Source organism: Ovis aries, chromosome 17 (assembly GCF_016772045.2).
Source record: "Ovis aries strain OAR_USU_Benz2616 breed Rambouillet chromosome 17, ARS-UI_Ramb_v3.0, whole genome shotgun sequence".
NCBI classification, from domain to species: Eukaryota; Metazoa; Chordata; class Mammalia; order Artiodactyla; family Bovidae; genus Ovis; species Ovis aries.
This window is the reverse complement of record NC_056070.1, coordinates 613496-630132: the sequence shown is the minus strand read 5'-3', so window position 1 is coordinate 630132 and position 16637 is coordinate 613496. Positions and strand designations below refer to the sequence as shown.

Below are 16637 nucleotides of genomic sequence, written 5' to 3'. Positions count from 1 at the left end.
CCACACCAAAGCTTCATCTTTTTGTTATTCCACTAAGTAACACCACAAACTACTTTTCTTAGTGGGGTAGAACAATTTAAAACTCAACAGGCTAAATGTAAGCAACTTCTCTGAAATATATGTGTTAAAAAAGAAAACAAAAGGAGTCATTATCTAATAACGTTTTAATTAATATTTTTATTTCAGTATCTCTATAAGACTCTATTAATTAGGTTATTCTTTGGGATTTAGCCAGTGTCTTCACTATAAATATGATATCCAACACAATTACTTTTCAAATAGGCCAATAATGGAAATATTTTTACTTGTACATAAATTAGTACAATGCTATGTAAAGGACCATATTGGAAAGTCAAATTGGAAAACTTTATAAAAAAGAAGCTGGCAAATCCTTCTATAAAAGCCAAAAAGGTTGGGGGGGGGCACTATTACAACAACAGTCAATTTTAGAAAAGGTAACCTGGGCATATTAGCATAAAAATTAAGTAAGTTCTAAGTTCCTTCAGGAACTGATTTTCACATATTCCAAGCTGCAGCCCAAAAAGAAAATGAGAAAAGAGAGCAGTTTTAAATATCCTTCAAAATTTTCCTAAATGTACGCAGTAAGTCCTAAATGTAGAAGAGAAAAAGTGCATCCCTGTCTTTCTGTAATACAAACTGCTTTATTTTCTTAAAGGAACCATAGCAGCTTTAACTCTCCGAGCTAAAAACTGTGTGTGTGTCCACATATACAGTCAAATAGTCATGAATTAAGGATGAAGAGGACGACTTTTTGTGTTTTTCAATTCAACTCCACCAACTAAATAACTTTTCTCTGAAAATTATGAGAACAGTATCTGGTGATAATGCCTTTTCTTTCTGAATAGGAGAAATAAAGTACAAAAACTCTGTTTATACTCAAATCTTTTCCATAATATGGATAGTGTGCTTCATTATGTTATGGGAATAAATCTCCATGGAAGGCTGACAATTTGCAAACTGGAGTTTTTCTACACTGGTATAATTATGCTCTGAAGCAACGTAAAGTACATTACATGATGCTTAACTGCACAGCCATTTAATTCAGCAAATACATATATTAAGAAAGTGGTCTTCTGTGTAAAATTCAATCTCTGTGAAACTTGTAAAAATGGTAATGATCACCCATCTAATCAGCATTTTCCCAGAGACAACATAGGGTAATATAGTATAATGCAAACTGGTTTGTAATACAGAAGATAGGAATCCTTGAGGGGGAGAGCAGGCAAGCAGAAGCAAGTTCACCCACACATTATTGGTGAGTGTGTACACTGGTTCAATTTCCATGAAGAGCAATCTGTATATTTAATCAAAATTACAAATGCACATATCCTCCAATACAGCAATTTAACCTACAGATACACTGAAGAAAGAAAGTGAAGTTGCTCAGTCGTGTCCGACTCTTTGCGACCCCGTGGACTATAGCCCACCAGGCTCCTCTGTCCATGGAATTTTCCAGGCAAGAGTACTGGATTGGGTTGTCATTTCCTTCTCCAGGGATCTTCCTGACCCAGGGATCGAACCCGGGTCTCCCACAATGCAGAGAGACACTTTACCATCTGAGCCACCAGGGAAGCACAGATACACTAACCACTAACATAAGCACAAAAGCTCACACATACACACAACATTCATTACAGTATTATTATGGGTAATAGCAGAAGTTATAAAAAAGCCTAAATACCCACCATAAGGAGATTGGTTAAACACTGGTGTTCATCCATTCGATGGAATACTCTGTATACAATAATGAGAAAGCTATATGAATAGGACAATTTCTCAGATATATTCTTACATGAAAAAAAATCAGCAACTGGTGGATATTATGCTAACATACATGTTTCCCAGGTGGCTCAGTGGTAAAGAATCCAGCTGCAAATGCAGGAGATGCAGGCTGGATCCCTGGGTTGGGAAGATCCCTTGGAAGAGGAAATGGCAATCCACTCCAGTATTCTTGCTGGGAAAATTCCATGCTGAGAGGAGCCTGGCAGGCTATAGTCCATGGGATTGCAAAGAGTCAGATGCAATTGAACACACAAACATACACGGTAACCTATACATATTCACTCACATTTATACATTTATCTATATAAAAAAAGCAGCTATAGTAGACTTTTAAAAACTTATTTTGCTTCCCTAATTTCAACTTCATGACTACCAAGTCTAGACCTATCCAACAGGAGACTGAAACTAATAAAACTGTTGAATTCCAGATCTGGAAAGGATATAATGTCATGTAGGCCAGGGATATAAAAGTTACCTTAATTGTTGCCCACATGGCTAGAAATTCACTTGGAGTTATTATGGTGGCAATACACACCATAAATGTTAGTAAAATGTAGAAAATAAATTTATGTATTTTCCTTTTATCAATAAATCCTTCAAACTACCTCAGTTTTATGATACAATTTTACTAGGACTAAACTTCGATAGAGAAGCAAAAATCAAAGCAGAAAAGGAAAGATATAGCCATTTGAATGCAGAATTTCAAAGAATAGCAATGAGGAATGCCTTCCTCATCGATCAATGCAAAGAAATTGAGGAAAACAACAGAATGGGAAAGACTAGAGATCTCTTCAAGAAAATCAGAGATACCAAGGGAACATTTCATGCAAAGATGGGCTCGAAACAGGACAGAAATGCTATGGACCTAACAGAAGCAGAAGATATTAAGAAGAGGTGGCAAGAATATACAGAAGAACTGTACAAGAAAGATCTTCACGACCAAGATAATTACAATGGTATGATCACTCACCTAGAGCCAGACATCCTGGAATGTGAAGTCAGGTGGGCCTTAGGAAGCATCACTACAAACAAAGCTAGTGGAGGTGATGGCATTCCAGTTGAGCTATTTCAAATCCTAAAAGATGATGCTATCAAAGTGCTGCACTCAATATGCCAGCAAATTTGGAAAACTCAGCAATGGCCATAGGACTGGAAAAGGTCAGTTTTTATTCCAACCCCAAAGAAAGGCAATGCCAAAGAATGCTCAAACTACTGCACAATTGCACTCATCTCACATGCTAGTAAAGTAATGCTCAAGATTCTCCAAGCCAGGCTTCAACAGTACATGAACCGTGAACTTCCTGATGTTCAAGCTGGTTTTAGAAAAGGCAGGAACCAGAGACCAAATTGCCAACATCTGCTGGATCATCAAAAAAGCAAGAGAGTTCCAGAAAAATATTTACTTCTGCTTTATTGACTATGTCAAACTTGACGTGTGGATCACAAAAAACTGTGGAAAATTCTGAGAGAGATGGGAATACCAGACCACCTGACCTGCCTCTTGAGAAACCTGTATGCAGGACAGGAAGCAACAGTTAGAACTGGACATGGAACAACAGACTGGTTCCAAATAAGAAAAGGAGTATGTCAAGGCTATATACTGTCACCCTGCTTATTTACCTTATATGCAGAGTACATCATGAGAAATGCTGGGCTGGATGAAGCACAAGCTGGAATCAAGATTGCCGGGAGAAATATCAATAACCTCAGATATGCAGATGATACCACCCTTATGGCAAAAGTGAAGAACTAAAGAGCCTCTTGATGAAAGTGAAAGAGGAGAATGAACAAGTTGGCTTAAAGCTCTACATTCAGAAAACTAAGATCATGGCATTTGGTTCCATCACTTCATGGCAAATAGATGGGGAAACAATGGAAACAATGACACGACTTTATTTTGGGGGGGCTCCAAATCACTGCAGATGGTGACTGCAGCCGTGAAATTAAAAGACGCTTACTTCTTGGAAGGAAAGTTATGACAAACCTAGACAGCATATTAAAAAGCAGGGACATTACTTTGCCAACAAAGGTCCATCTAGTCAAGGCTATGGTTTTTCCAGTAGTCATGTTTGGATGTGAGAGTTGGACTATAAAGAAAGCTGAGTGCTGATGAATTGATGCTTTTGAACTATGGTTTTGGAGAAGACTCTTGAGAATCCGCTGGACAGCAAAGAGATCCAACCAGTTCATCCTAAAGGTAATCAGTCATGAATATTCATTTGAAGGACTGATGCTGAACCTGAAACTCCAATACTTTCTGCATCTGATGCGAAGAGCCAACTCTTTCGAAAAGACCCTGATGCTGGGAAAGACTGAAGGCGGGAAGGGAAGGGGACGACAGAGGATGAGATGGTTGCATGGCATCATCGACTCAATGGACATGAGTTTGAGCGGACTCTGGGAGTTGGTGATGGACAGGAAGGCCTGGGGTGCTATAGTTCATGGGGTCGCAAAGAGTTGGACAACTAAAACTTCAATAGCTCATAATTATTAAATTAATCATATACAGCTTCAAAAACAATTATTAATAACAACTGGCTCAGGTTTACTAACATGATCCATGGTGACCATCAGTCACTTATGATGAAAACAGGAAAAGTGACCAGCTAAAAAACCAACCAAACAAAACACACTCAACTTACAGATGCCATAACCCACAATGGGAATCAAACAGCTGACTGTCTCTGAGCTGGATGCTTTGGGATCAAGTCAAATCAACTCTCCTAATTTGTCTGATGAAGAATCTTAATCCTAGAGAGGCCAAAAGATCTGACCAAGTTCCACAGCCTGTCAGAAGACAGCTAGTGCATGCTGTAATTGCTTAGTCGCCAAATCTTGTCTCTTTGTAATCCCATGGACTGTAGCCAGCCAGTCTTCTTTGTCAATGGGATTTTCCAGGCAAAAATACTGGAGTGAGTTGCCATTTCCTCCTACAGGGGATCTTCCCACCTCAGGAATTGAACTTGCATCTCCTGCATTGGCAGACAGGGTCTCTACCTCTGCGCCATCTGGGAATAGGGATATATTCAAATTCACTAACTCTTTGGTCTAGTGTTCTTTCCACTACATTCATACCCATCTGTAAGTATGAAGTGCTTGTCTAATTTCTAAATCTGCAATACTGCATTTTTTTGTAAAATAAAGACGAAGGGCTTCCCTGGTAGCTCAGTGGTAAAGAATCTGCCTGCCAATGCAGGGGACGTGGGTTTGATCCTTGGACTGGGAAAATCCCCTGGAGAAGGAAATGGCAACGTATTCTATTATTCTTGCCTGGGAAATCCCATGGACAGGGAAGCCTGGCAGACTATAGTCCACGGTGCTGCAAAAGTATAGGACACAACCACAACAATAATAAAGATGACAATCACTTCAATTGCATTCTTGCAGTTGCTTCCATTTACTGAGTAATTACTATGTCAGGCACTTGAAAGGCCAACAACATCTCACTGAAATGCTATGTGAGTAGCTGCCAGCAGAAAGCTTCTTAGAACTTCCTGAAATTGGTTTTGTTGTGTTTTTTTTTTTTTCAAATTTTTAACTTGTTGGTTGAATCAGCAGATGTGGAACCTGAAGATATGGAGGGCTCACTGAATTAAAAGAGATGAATAGCTAATGACTAGGACATTTGTTCCTAATATATTTAGTGTAAAAAAATCTAATTTTTAAACAGTCCCCTTTTTGTAAGCACACATATACATGATCACAAAGACAGTACTAGAGGAATAGTCCACAACGGTTATTTGGGATTACCTCTGGTTAACAGTAGTATGGAGGCTTTTCTATTTTCTTCTTTTGATTTCTATTTTCTAAAATTTCAATAGTAAATCTGTACCATTTAAACAGTCACATTCTAATGAAAGTCAGGGAGAAGCAAGTAAAGAAATGCCTTTCTGGGAACTTTCCTGGTGGTCCAGTGGTTAAGAATCCACCTTCCAATGCAGAGGGTATGAGTTCAATCCCAGGTCTGGGAACTAAGGTCCCACACACCACGTAGCAATAACTGAGCCTGCGAGTCACAACTAGAGAAATGCCTGCGTGTCGCAACTAGAGAATCCTGTACACAGTAATGAAGATCCTACCTGCCACGACTAAGACCCAATGCAGCCAAAGAAAGAAATGCCTTCCTGGATCTCTAGAATTCTAGCCAATCTCACAATTGTAAGGGGAGCTGTTTATTTAGTGACTACCACACTCACTAGGGACTACCACAGTTTGGCCTGTCCTCTGAGTACTGTGAGGTTAAAAGACCTTTAGTCTTTCTCAAGCTAGTGTTTTGTAGAGCCTTAAGAGGTTCTACACGTTCCTCTTCTTGTTCATATGAATAGCATCTCTATAAGTGCTCAGAGGAACAGGATAGCTGATTAAATAAACTTAACTTCATATGTTATCATTTTGTTAAGCAGAAAAAAAATTTTCCATCTAGATATATTGATTTCCAATATATGGAGACACATAAAGCCTAAACATCTTATACTGTGGAGATGTTTTCTGTAACGAACAAAAGTAGGGGGAAAGCTACCACTGATTCCTGCAGACAAGTGGAACATCAGACACGAAACACACTCAAGCCAAACAGTTAGCACCCATATGACATCTTACACCAGCTGCACATTTTAAAGTAAGAAGCTTCCATCCTACTTCACATTATCTGACAAGCCAAATTACATATAAGATGTCTTGCTTAGACAAGTACACGCCTTCTGCTTGGCTATTAGGATATGCAGTTTATTTTTGGCTTGGGCACCTACTCTATAGAGTGAAATAATTTATGTAGTAAATCTTTTATCCTGAGCCTTTAAGGGATGATATTTAGAAGACACTATCACAGGGTCTGATTATTCCATAGATGTAAGATTTCCAGATGTCTGAGAATGATGCTTATATGATGCTCACAGCTCAGTCACTGTTAACATTACAGTTAGTGCACTTCCAAAAAGCAAATTTTTATTAATTTTGCAACTATCTTATAACCATATCAGATGAACCTTGTATGCCAGGAATAATGTGAAAACAAGGAAAACAGCTATCCAAAGGGCATAAGCAGAGAGTAGAAACTATCCCCAAAGTTAAAGAAGCTGTATGTTGTTAGACTAAAAAAGCCTCATTAAGAAATATAACCTATAACTTTCCTTAGCATACCTCTTCTAAAATCTGGGATTTCCCTGGTTGTCCAGTAGTTAAGGTAGTGGTTAAGGTAGTTCCCCTGGAGGCTCAGATGGTAAAGCGTCTGTGTGCCTGCAATGCGGGAGACCCGGGTTTGATCGCTGGGTCGGGAAGATCCCCTGAAGAAGGAAATGGCAACCCACTCCAGTACTCTTGCCTGGAAAATTCCATGGACCAAAAAGCCTAGTTGGCTACAGTCCATGGGGTCACAAAGAGTTGGACGCAACTGAGCAACTTCACTTTTACTTTCTTTCCAGTGGTTAAGAGTCTGCTTGCCAATACCATAGACATGGGTCCCATCCCCGGTCTGGGGAGATTCCACATGCAGCACCGCAACTACTGATTCTGTGCTCTAGAGTCCAGGAGGTACAACTACTGAAGCCCATGCACCCTAGAGCCCTTGAGCCCATGCTCGGCAACAAGAAAAGCCACCACAATGAGAAGCCTGTGCATTGTAACAAAGTAAACCCCACTGGCTGCAATAAGAGAAAGCCCATGTGCAGAAATGAAGACTCAGCACAGCTGAAAAATTAATACTAGAATTTTTTTAAAAAATAACAATTAAAATCTCCCTTTAGTCCCCAAGTTACAAGTAAGTCATATGCCACAACTTTATTTTTGTAATTGGCTATGTGATACACCTTGCACATTTATTCGCAGAAACAGTATTAAAAACAGTTACAAACCACAACAGCAATGAACATTACTTCTTGATGGCTATGACCTCAGGGGGCAGTAGGTGCAATGAAGGAAGAAGAAAGTTTCCTTCCTCTTTGTGGGATGTAGGCCTGGCTGGGGACAGTTTTGAAATAGGAAATGTTTGTCTCTGGCATCCTGCCACCTCATTCGCACTGTGCTGTGTGTGTGTTCAGTAACTCAGTCGTGTCCAACTCTTTGCGACCCAATGGACAGAAACCCACCAGGCTCCTTTGTCCATGAGATTCTCTAGGCAAGAATACTGGAGTGGGTTGCCATGTCCTTCTCCAGGGGTTCTTCCCCACTCAGCGATCGAACACACGTCTCCTACGTCTCCTACATGGGCAGGTGGATTCTTTACCACTGAGCCACCAGGGCTTCCCCTCACATGCACTGCTATGTCTCAAAGCCCTAAAGCTGGGTCACAGGCAGCCAGCTCTCTGCTCTGTGCACCCAGCTAAGATTTTACACCCCAATCTGTCTTTCCTGCTAAGTGTTTCATTTCATTCTCTAAATACACCTACTTCACCTCCCAGTACATCCCATACCCAAGCTTCATCCCTTGGGAGAGCTACTGCCAGCAGGGTCAAAAGAAAAAACATCTTATTATTAATTCCTACTTAGAGTTAATAACATATCACCTTCCAGGAAAAATTTCTTCCAGAGGTAAAAGTTTCACAAGCAGCTGACTCTTATGCAGAACATATTTGCAACTGATGTCATTTCCAATGATATTATAAATGAGGGGGAAAGGCAAAGGGAGCACACACACAAAAAAAAATATGGGAACAATACAGCTTTCAGACAGAATGAAAGTCCCTCTTATACTACCCTTTTCACGGCTGCTGGCTCAAATTTACAACGAAGATAGCATCTGCCTGCAGAGTTATTGAAAAAATTTAAAAAACTGGTCAACCATTCAACACTGCTTGACACGACCGGACCGGAGAAGCACATTAGCGCTGATTCAAGGCTTCTGTTCTTTGAACATTCAGTCCCATTACAATGAAATGCTACAATTTATTCTCCCTCACAAGATGACATTCTATGCCAGCTCATTCACAATAGACATAAAATTGCTTTCTTTTCATATCAAATATTCTAAAAGTAAAAGATATAATCAGGGACAATTTGGAAAAAAGCAACACAATATACAAAAATAGGAAATATATTTGATACCTCACTAGCCATCAAATAAATATAAATTAAAATGAAAGTATTTCATGACTATTGATTAAAGACGATTAACATCAAACATTCAAGTTAAAGTATAGTAAGCCTTGGCCCTTAGCTCATTTCTGCTGTCACTGTAAACCAGTCAGTTCTTTTAGAAAGGAAATAGGGAACAATTATCAAGAGTTACCAAAAAATAAAAGTTTAAAGTCTTTGGCCCTGAAAGTATGTTCTGGGATTCTACCTTGAGAAAACAGTTCAAAAAAAGAAATAGGCTCTATATCCATGAATTCTACTTTAGCATTGCTTATTAGAGTATGGGGGGGAAAACTAAAGGTTTAACAGTACGGCAATTTGCTAAATTAGGCTACACTCACGTAATGAAATATTATAATCAATGACAATGAAGATAATAATGGTTGAACACACTAATATTTCTAAAATATTTGCAATAAGATACAATCATATTATGGGCTTCCCTGGTGGCTCAGAGGTTAAAGCGTCTGCCTGCAATGAGGGAGACCCGGGGTTCGCTCTCTGGGTCCAGGGGAAGATCCCCTGGAGAAAGAAATGGCAACCCATTCCAGTATTCTTGCCTGGAGAATCCCATGGACGGAGGAGCCTGGTGGGCTACAGTCCACAGGGTCGCAAAGAGTCAGACACAACTGAGCGACTTCACTTTCACAATCTTATTATAAAAGTAAATGAATATACAGCTTTAACCTACCGTCACATTAGAAAGAGTTTAATGGACATCAATTACATTTGCTTTGATCTCAAGGGAACATAAGACAGTGTTGAACAAACAAAACACTGAACATTCCCACATGATTCATTTTTCCTGACACACAGTGGAATAAAGAGGGCCTTCCAATGCCAGCTTGCCTTCCTGCCCTTGCATCCATCATTTGCAAAATTGGCAGCTTTGGATCTGAATCTAATCTTATCTCTAAGCACAGAGAAAGTCTTAGCTCTAATTAAGCAGCTCAATCCACTGGACATTTATTTCTGCCCACACTGATGTGGCCCTGGACACTGATGCTCCGCTGTCCAGACCCAGTTCTAGCTCACGTGATGCCTAGATGCCTCTATCTAGGGCTGTTATTCCAGTGGACCCTACAATACGATGCACTGACTACTTCTCCAAGAAACTAAAATCGTGCTCAGAAGATACAGAATGGTTGTTCCTAGATACCTTCCTCCTGTCCTGCCAGGACTTCTTGCTTGTCTCAGCCTCTATTTATCACACAGGGCCAGCCTATCTTACAGGTGTTCCCTCATTATTCATCTGATGATTGTTTATCAAGCTTCTAATTAATACCAATCACTAGTCTAAGTTCCAGGGATTGGGAAGTGATCAGCCACCCTAGAACCTGGATTCTAAAAGGGAGTGCTTACATTTAGAAGGGGCATGTGGAGTTTTCATCACTCAAGTTCTTCTGCCCTTCACAGTGGTCTCTGGATCTCACAGTCTAAAGTTCACAGGTATGACAGCACTTAGGAGCCATAGATATTAATCCCCAATCTGTTACTGAGTTCCTGTACAGCTTCAGGGGCAGAATGGAGTTATATGAAAAGAATGGAGAATGGAAACTACTCACAAGCTCCAGAGTCAGAGAACTCTGGCCTTGAAGGGTGTATGAGCAACATACTCACTGTGTCACCCTAGAAAGTCAAACCAAAGTTGCAATTATTTGATGTGTAAAAAAAGAAAAAAACAACCCTCTGTCCAGGATGTTACAAAAACTAAATGAGGTCAGCATTTCAGCATTTAGCAAAGTAACTGGAACACAGAAGGCAGGTAACCCCCTCTTCCAAAATGGGTATTTCATTCCAGTTTTCGTATCATTACTCAGAATTAATCCACTTTAATCTCCTCTCCTTTAGTCTCTCCTCTCTAAAATCAACACAAACAAAAAAACATGACTGCTGATCTCTCGAAAAACTGAACGTATGTTTTACTCCTATAGGTCAAAATTCTCTTCTGTATCTCCATCAGATCCTCCAAGATTCTTCCTTTCAACAACCTTAGAATTTTACAAATAATTACCTTCAAAATCAGAACTTGAGCTGGTTAAATCATGGCTGTGAGGTTGAGGCCTCAAGTCACTACCTAAACAAGAAAACAGGAATTGACAAGTGCCCACTGGCCTCAAAAAAAATTTTTTTTAATTAAATAGAAACAAGTTTAAAAGGCCAAGATTATCAGTTAACTCAAAGAACAGACTATCTCTTAACATCGGGGACTAAGGACAATTCTGACTTTTCAAAGATGCTGCATATATTTACAACTATGAACGATAATCACCAAATTAACTACCAAATATAACTGTCAAAACGGTTTATATTCATTGTCTCTTTTGTGTGTCAGTCATCTGGCCTACAAACAAACAATCATCCAAAGCATTATAAATACAGGATTGGGTTAAACTTTCACTCAAATGTGCTTGAAAATCGGGAAATTTTAAGTGAAAAATGAAAATCTCAATATGATCCATTTGAGAAGTCCTTTACCAAGGGTTCATTATTTTTCTACCAACAAATATTTCTTCCTTGTTCCAAAATCTGTAATGTTGATTAAAATGGGAAAGTATTTTATCCAACCATTACTGTTCAGTAGGTTCCACAAAATAGTTAATGGGGAACAATTTCACATGTGTAATAAAATAAGGCCTTAAGCAAGATCTCTGTCTTAAAAGAAAAACAACGGGGTCATGTGATGGCACAGCATGACTCACTTATATACTACACCCTCCTCTTCCTCTCCTTCTTGCTCCTTTTGTCTATGCCTATTATTTTTTCCATCATCTTTCTAAATTGTTTTACATTATTCAGAACATCCACAAATTACCAAATTTATTTCAATGGGATTTTTTTTCAACACTGAAGAGATTGCTAATTAAAGATTTTTTTTTTTTTTGCTAAATATAATGCTAAATCAAAACTCTCTCTCACATAATATACTCTTAATCCTTAAATAAATAACTCTTTTCAGGTACATGTTATTTTTCATCAGAAATTATTCTATACTCTCTCTTCTCAACTCTGTCTGCAATCAATATTCATACATCATATCTCAACTTTGTTTCTCAAAGCCTAGACATAAGAAGAGATTCTAAAATAAAATTAAATCACTGTTAGAAAAGGAAAAGGGAGAAAATACATGATAAGAAAGCACATGTGAAGCAAACCAAAGGAAAAAAAAAAACATATTTAATAGGCAACTAAGTAACACCATCCATCTTAATCATAGTTTCTACCTGACCCCAAACAGCACTTAAATTGTAGCATTATTGTTAATGTTCCTTATCAGAGTGCTTTAAGTTTTCTTCATAACAGCCAAAAAACTTTAAACATATGTTCATCAACATGGTGAAAGTAAAAGTGTTACTTGCACAGTCATGTTCAACTCTTTGGAACCCCATGGACTGTATGTAGCTCACCAGGCTCCTCAGTCCATGGAATTCTCCAGGCAAGAACACTACACTGGGTAGCCATTCTCTTCTGCAGGGGATCTTCCTGACCAAGGGATGGAACCCAGGTCTCCTGCACTGCAAGTGGATTCTTCATCTGAACCACCAGGGAAGCCCTTACCTGTATACATGGAAAACTGTGATAAATACACACAATAGAATACTCGGCATATTTATAAAGAGAAACAAACTACTGGAATGTGTGCTAATTAAGTGACTGTCACAAACGTTATGTTGTGCCAAAAATGTCACCCTCAAAAGAGTACATTCTGTGTGACTCTATTTATATGAAGTTCAATAGGCAAAACTAATCAGTTATAATAGAAATCATATCACCCTAGATTTGGGGTGAGGGATTTACAGGGAAGAGGCTTGAAATTATAAATGCTCAATATCTTGATCTGGGTGTGGCATATGCATTTGTTAAAACTTAGCAAACTGAAAAGTTAAAATCCATGGAATGTAAGCTATAGCCCATAAAGTGGTGGAAAATGATTGCTTAAAGCAAATGCTGAGATTAACCAAAGGTCAATGGAAGGTTTTTATAAATTATAAAACACATTTTTTAATGGAAAATAATAATCCTATCTGATAGAATCTAAAATAAGAATGTAACCCCTCTCCAAAAATCAAACATATTTACATGACCAAATTTCTACACTAGTTATTATAAAGTTAATTTAAAACAGCAGCTTATAAATACATGTTAGTGACACAAAGTAAAATAACTGTAACTTATACATCCTAGGGGACGGCACAAGTACACTTAAACTAGAGAAGCACATTAATTTTACTAACAAGGTTCAAAAGGTAAAAAAATTTTATGTAAATAATGCTAGGGTTTATAAAACCTTTGGCTTATCTCAAACCAAATATGCCAGAAACACAGATAAATTAAGAACTCCAGACTAAGCACCTAAACTGATTTGGTGAGACAGACCCTCACACTTGCCACATGCCTGATGCAAACATGCTATCTCCCATGCAGGCTCCATACCTAAACAAGAGCCAAAGGTCAAGGGAAAAAAAACCCACATGATAAGGATTTTGACTTATTTCTAATTTATCTCATCCCTGCTCAAATTATTCAATATTGTTTATAAGATGCTAAATCATAATCAGGGTAGACTTATTTTTTATTCATGAAGATATATACCTCGTATATACCACATGAAGCTTCTTGAAACATGAACTGCAAAATGATTCAACTGTTCTGACATCTTCAAAATGATTCAACTGTTTTGACAATCTTCAAAGATTATATATTTCAATGATATGAAGCTATAATAAATAACATAATTACTAATGCTTCTGGAGTAACTAGCTTTTCTCCAAACAAGAACTTAACAAACCACTTCAAGTGTGATATCCCTCTAGTTCTATAGGATGTTCTTATAATAAAGCTTCTAGATTTTCTCAAGCTAGCTGACCCCAGTGATTTTTTCCATATTAAATTTTGAAAAAGTTCTTTATCTGTTCTGTATCTTAATGTATATAGAGTAAAACATAATTTAGCTGGCATAACTAAAAACTGGATGTTCTCACTAGTCAAATATTTTGATTAAAATTATGAGGCTTATGGAGTTCTAACTAAAAACACAACAAAATGCAACTAAGATCAGACTCAAGCTTCCCTGGTGACTCAGATGGTAAAGAGTCTGCCTGCAATGCAGAAGACCTGAGTTCGATCCCTGGGTTGGGAAGATCCCCTGGAGAAGGAAATGGCAACCTGCTCCAGTATTCATGCCTGAAAACATCCCATGGATGGAGGAGCCTGGTGGGCTACAGTCCATGGGGATGCAAAGAGTTGGACGCAACTAATACATAAGCTCAAAACTCAACTGTAAGTAATTTAAAATTTTACAGTAATTTTTATTTTTATTTATTTATTTATTTTTTACTTTACAATACTGTATTGGTTTTGCCATACATTGACATGAATCCACCATGGATGTACATGAGTTCCCAATCCTGAACTCCCCCTCCCACCACCTTCTCCATATCATCTCTCTGGGTCATCCCAGTACACCAGCCTCAAGCATCCTGTATCGAACACAGACTGGTGATTCGTTTCTTACATGATAGTATACATGTTTCAATGCCATTCTCCCAAATCATCCCACCCTCTCCCTCTCCCTCTGAGTCCAAAAGTCTGTTCTCTACATCTGTGTCTCTTTTGCTATCTCGCATACAGGGTTATCATTACCATCTTTCTAAATTCCATATATATGTGTTAGTATACTGTATTGGTGTTTTTCTTTCTGGCTTACTTCACTCTGTATAATCGGCTCCAGTTACATCCATCTCATTAGAACTGATTCAAATGTATTCTTTTTTAATGGCTGAGTAATACTCCATTGTGTATATGTACCACAGCTTTCTTATCCATTCATCTGCTGATGGACATCTAGATTGCTTCTATGTCCTGGCTATTATAAACAGTGCTGCGATGAACACTGGGGTATACATGTCTCTTTCAATTCTGGTTTCCTCGGTGTGTATGCCCAGCAGAAGGAAACTATAAGCAAGGTGAAAAGACGGCCTTTGGAATGGGAGAAAATAATAGCAAATGAAGCAACTGACAAACAACTAATCTCAAAAATATACAAGCAACTTATGCAGCTCAATTCCAGAAAAATAAATGACCCAATAAAAAATAGCCAAAGAACTAAATAGACATTTCTCCAAAGACGACATACAGATGGCTAACAAACACATGAAAAGATGCTCAACATCACTCATTATCAGAGAAATGCAACTCAAGACCACAATGAGGTACCATTTCACACCAGTCAGAATGGCTGCGATTCAAAAGTCTACAAGCAATAAATGCTGGAGAGGGTGTGGAGGAAAGGGAACCCTCTTACACTGTTGGTGGGAATGCAAACTAGTACAGCCACTATGGAGAACGGTGTGCAGATTCCTTACAGTAATTTTTAATGTTAAAGAAATTCACCATGTTTTGCCTCTATATAATAACAATAAACTAAAAGTATCACTATTCCAGTAAAGTGATAAAATACTAAGTTAACAGATATCTAGGTATTAGAATGTCAGATAAATTCACTCCAATAAGACTTCCATTGCTATACCATAAACAACCACTAACCCTAAAGGTTTGATTCAAAACATTTTTACTATTTTTTAAGTGTTAATCATGTTTTCCAAGCATATCATCTACCAAAAATCCTTTTAGACACAAGGCACTTACTCTCTATTTCCTAAGAGAAACAGAATTTGAATGGAAAAACAGCAAGCATTCCATAGATTCTGCTATAAGTAACTCCAGCCACCACAGTTAAACCAATGGAAAAGGCTGTTATAAACCAAAGATAGAAAACAGTACCGCAATCACCCCAGAGTGCTATCTCCACACTAATCCAAATATACAAGACTTGTTGGGTGGAGAGGAATCAATAGTAAATTATGACTCTTTATTTCAGGGGATCACAAATATATGCTGATTATAAAGAGTGGAAATATAAAGAGTAAGGGAAAGATGACATGAGCACTTTTTATACAGTGATCCCAAACAATCTCAAATGAGTTTCTCCTCAAGGACTCAAGTCCTTTTACTGCTGTTGAATTTTCTGGCTAACATCCATTATTGTTGTTTAGTCACTAAGTCTTATCTGACTCTTTTGAGACGTCAAGTATGTAGCCTGTCAGGCTCCTCTGTCCATGGGATTTCTCAGGCAAGAATACTGCAGTGGGTTGCCATTTACTTTAGCACGAGACCTTCCCAAACCATATCTCCTACATTAACAAGCAGATTCTTTACCACTGAGCCACCTAGGAAGCCTGACTAACATGGAGCATCTTAGTATTTTCAGAAGTGTTAGCTGTGACATTTTACAGCATTTCTATGAGGTAGTGAATCATTATTAGCCTCATTTAATAGCTGTACATCAGACCAAAAACATAACGTCTTACTTAAAGCCATTATTGAAGTCGATAGTGAGTTCAAGATTTCAGCTTTGAATTCTAATAGGAAAACTATCAAGAGTCCATTGACCCATGAAGTTTCCAGCAGAGAGTCAATCTACAGGTTCCTTATTATCTTCTAAGTTGTTCAACGATATTTTAAATATGCAGTATTATATACTCCCTAAATAATTTTATGCTAAAATGCCACTGTTAACATCTGGTAAACTATTCAGTAGATGTTTTTTCACCTTGGAGATGAGCTTTCCTTTACTAAACTCCTTTAGTATTTGGGCAACTTCCACATGCGGGGCTGAGAATGAAAAATGATCATTCAATCAAAATAACTAAGGGCAGATCTCAAATATGACTGTAACCAAGCTTACACCATGGTTATGAGTATAG

General features: G+C 38.2%; 1 protein-coding gene across 6 annotated transcripts in view; it reads right to left on the bottom strand.

The window, feature by feature from the left end:
• Window positions 1–16637, bottom strand: part of KLHL2 (kelch like family member 2) — a 163169-nt gene that overhangs the window by 75946 nt on the left and 70586 nt on the right. For 2 of the 6 annotated variants that reach the window (XM_060400599.1, XM_060400600.1), the window contains exons 5-6: window positions 1856–2010; window positions 1707–1755 (exon numbers count right to left, since the gene is read on the bottom strand). The exons of the other annotated variants lie outside the window; for them this stretch is intronic. In XM_060400599.1, the coding sequence (XP_060256582.1) occupies window positions 1707–1755; window positions 1856–2010 (204 nt within the window). The remainder of the gene's footprint in view (window positions 1–1706; window positions 1756–1855; window positions 2011–16637) is intronic. 6 annotated transcript variants of the gene reach the window in all.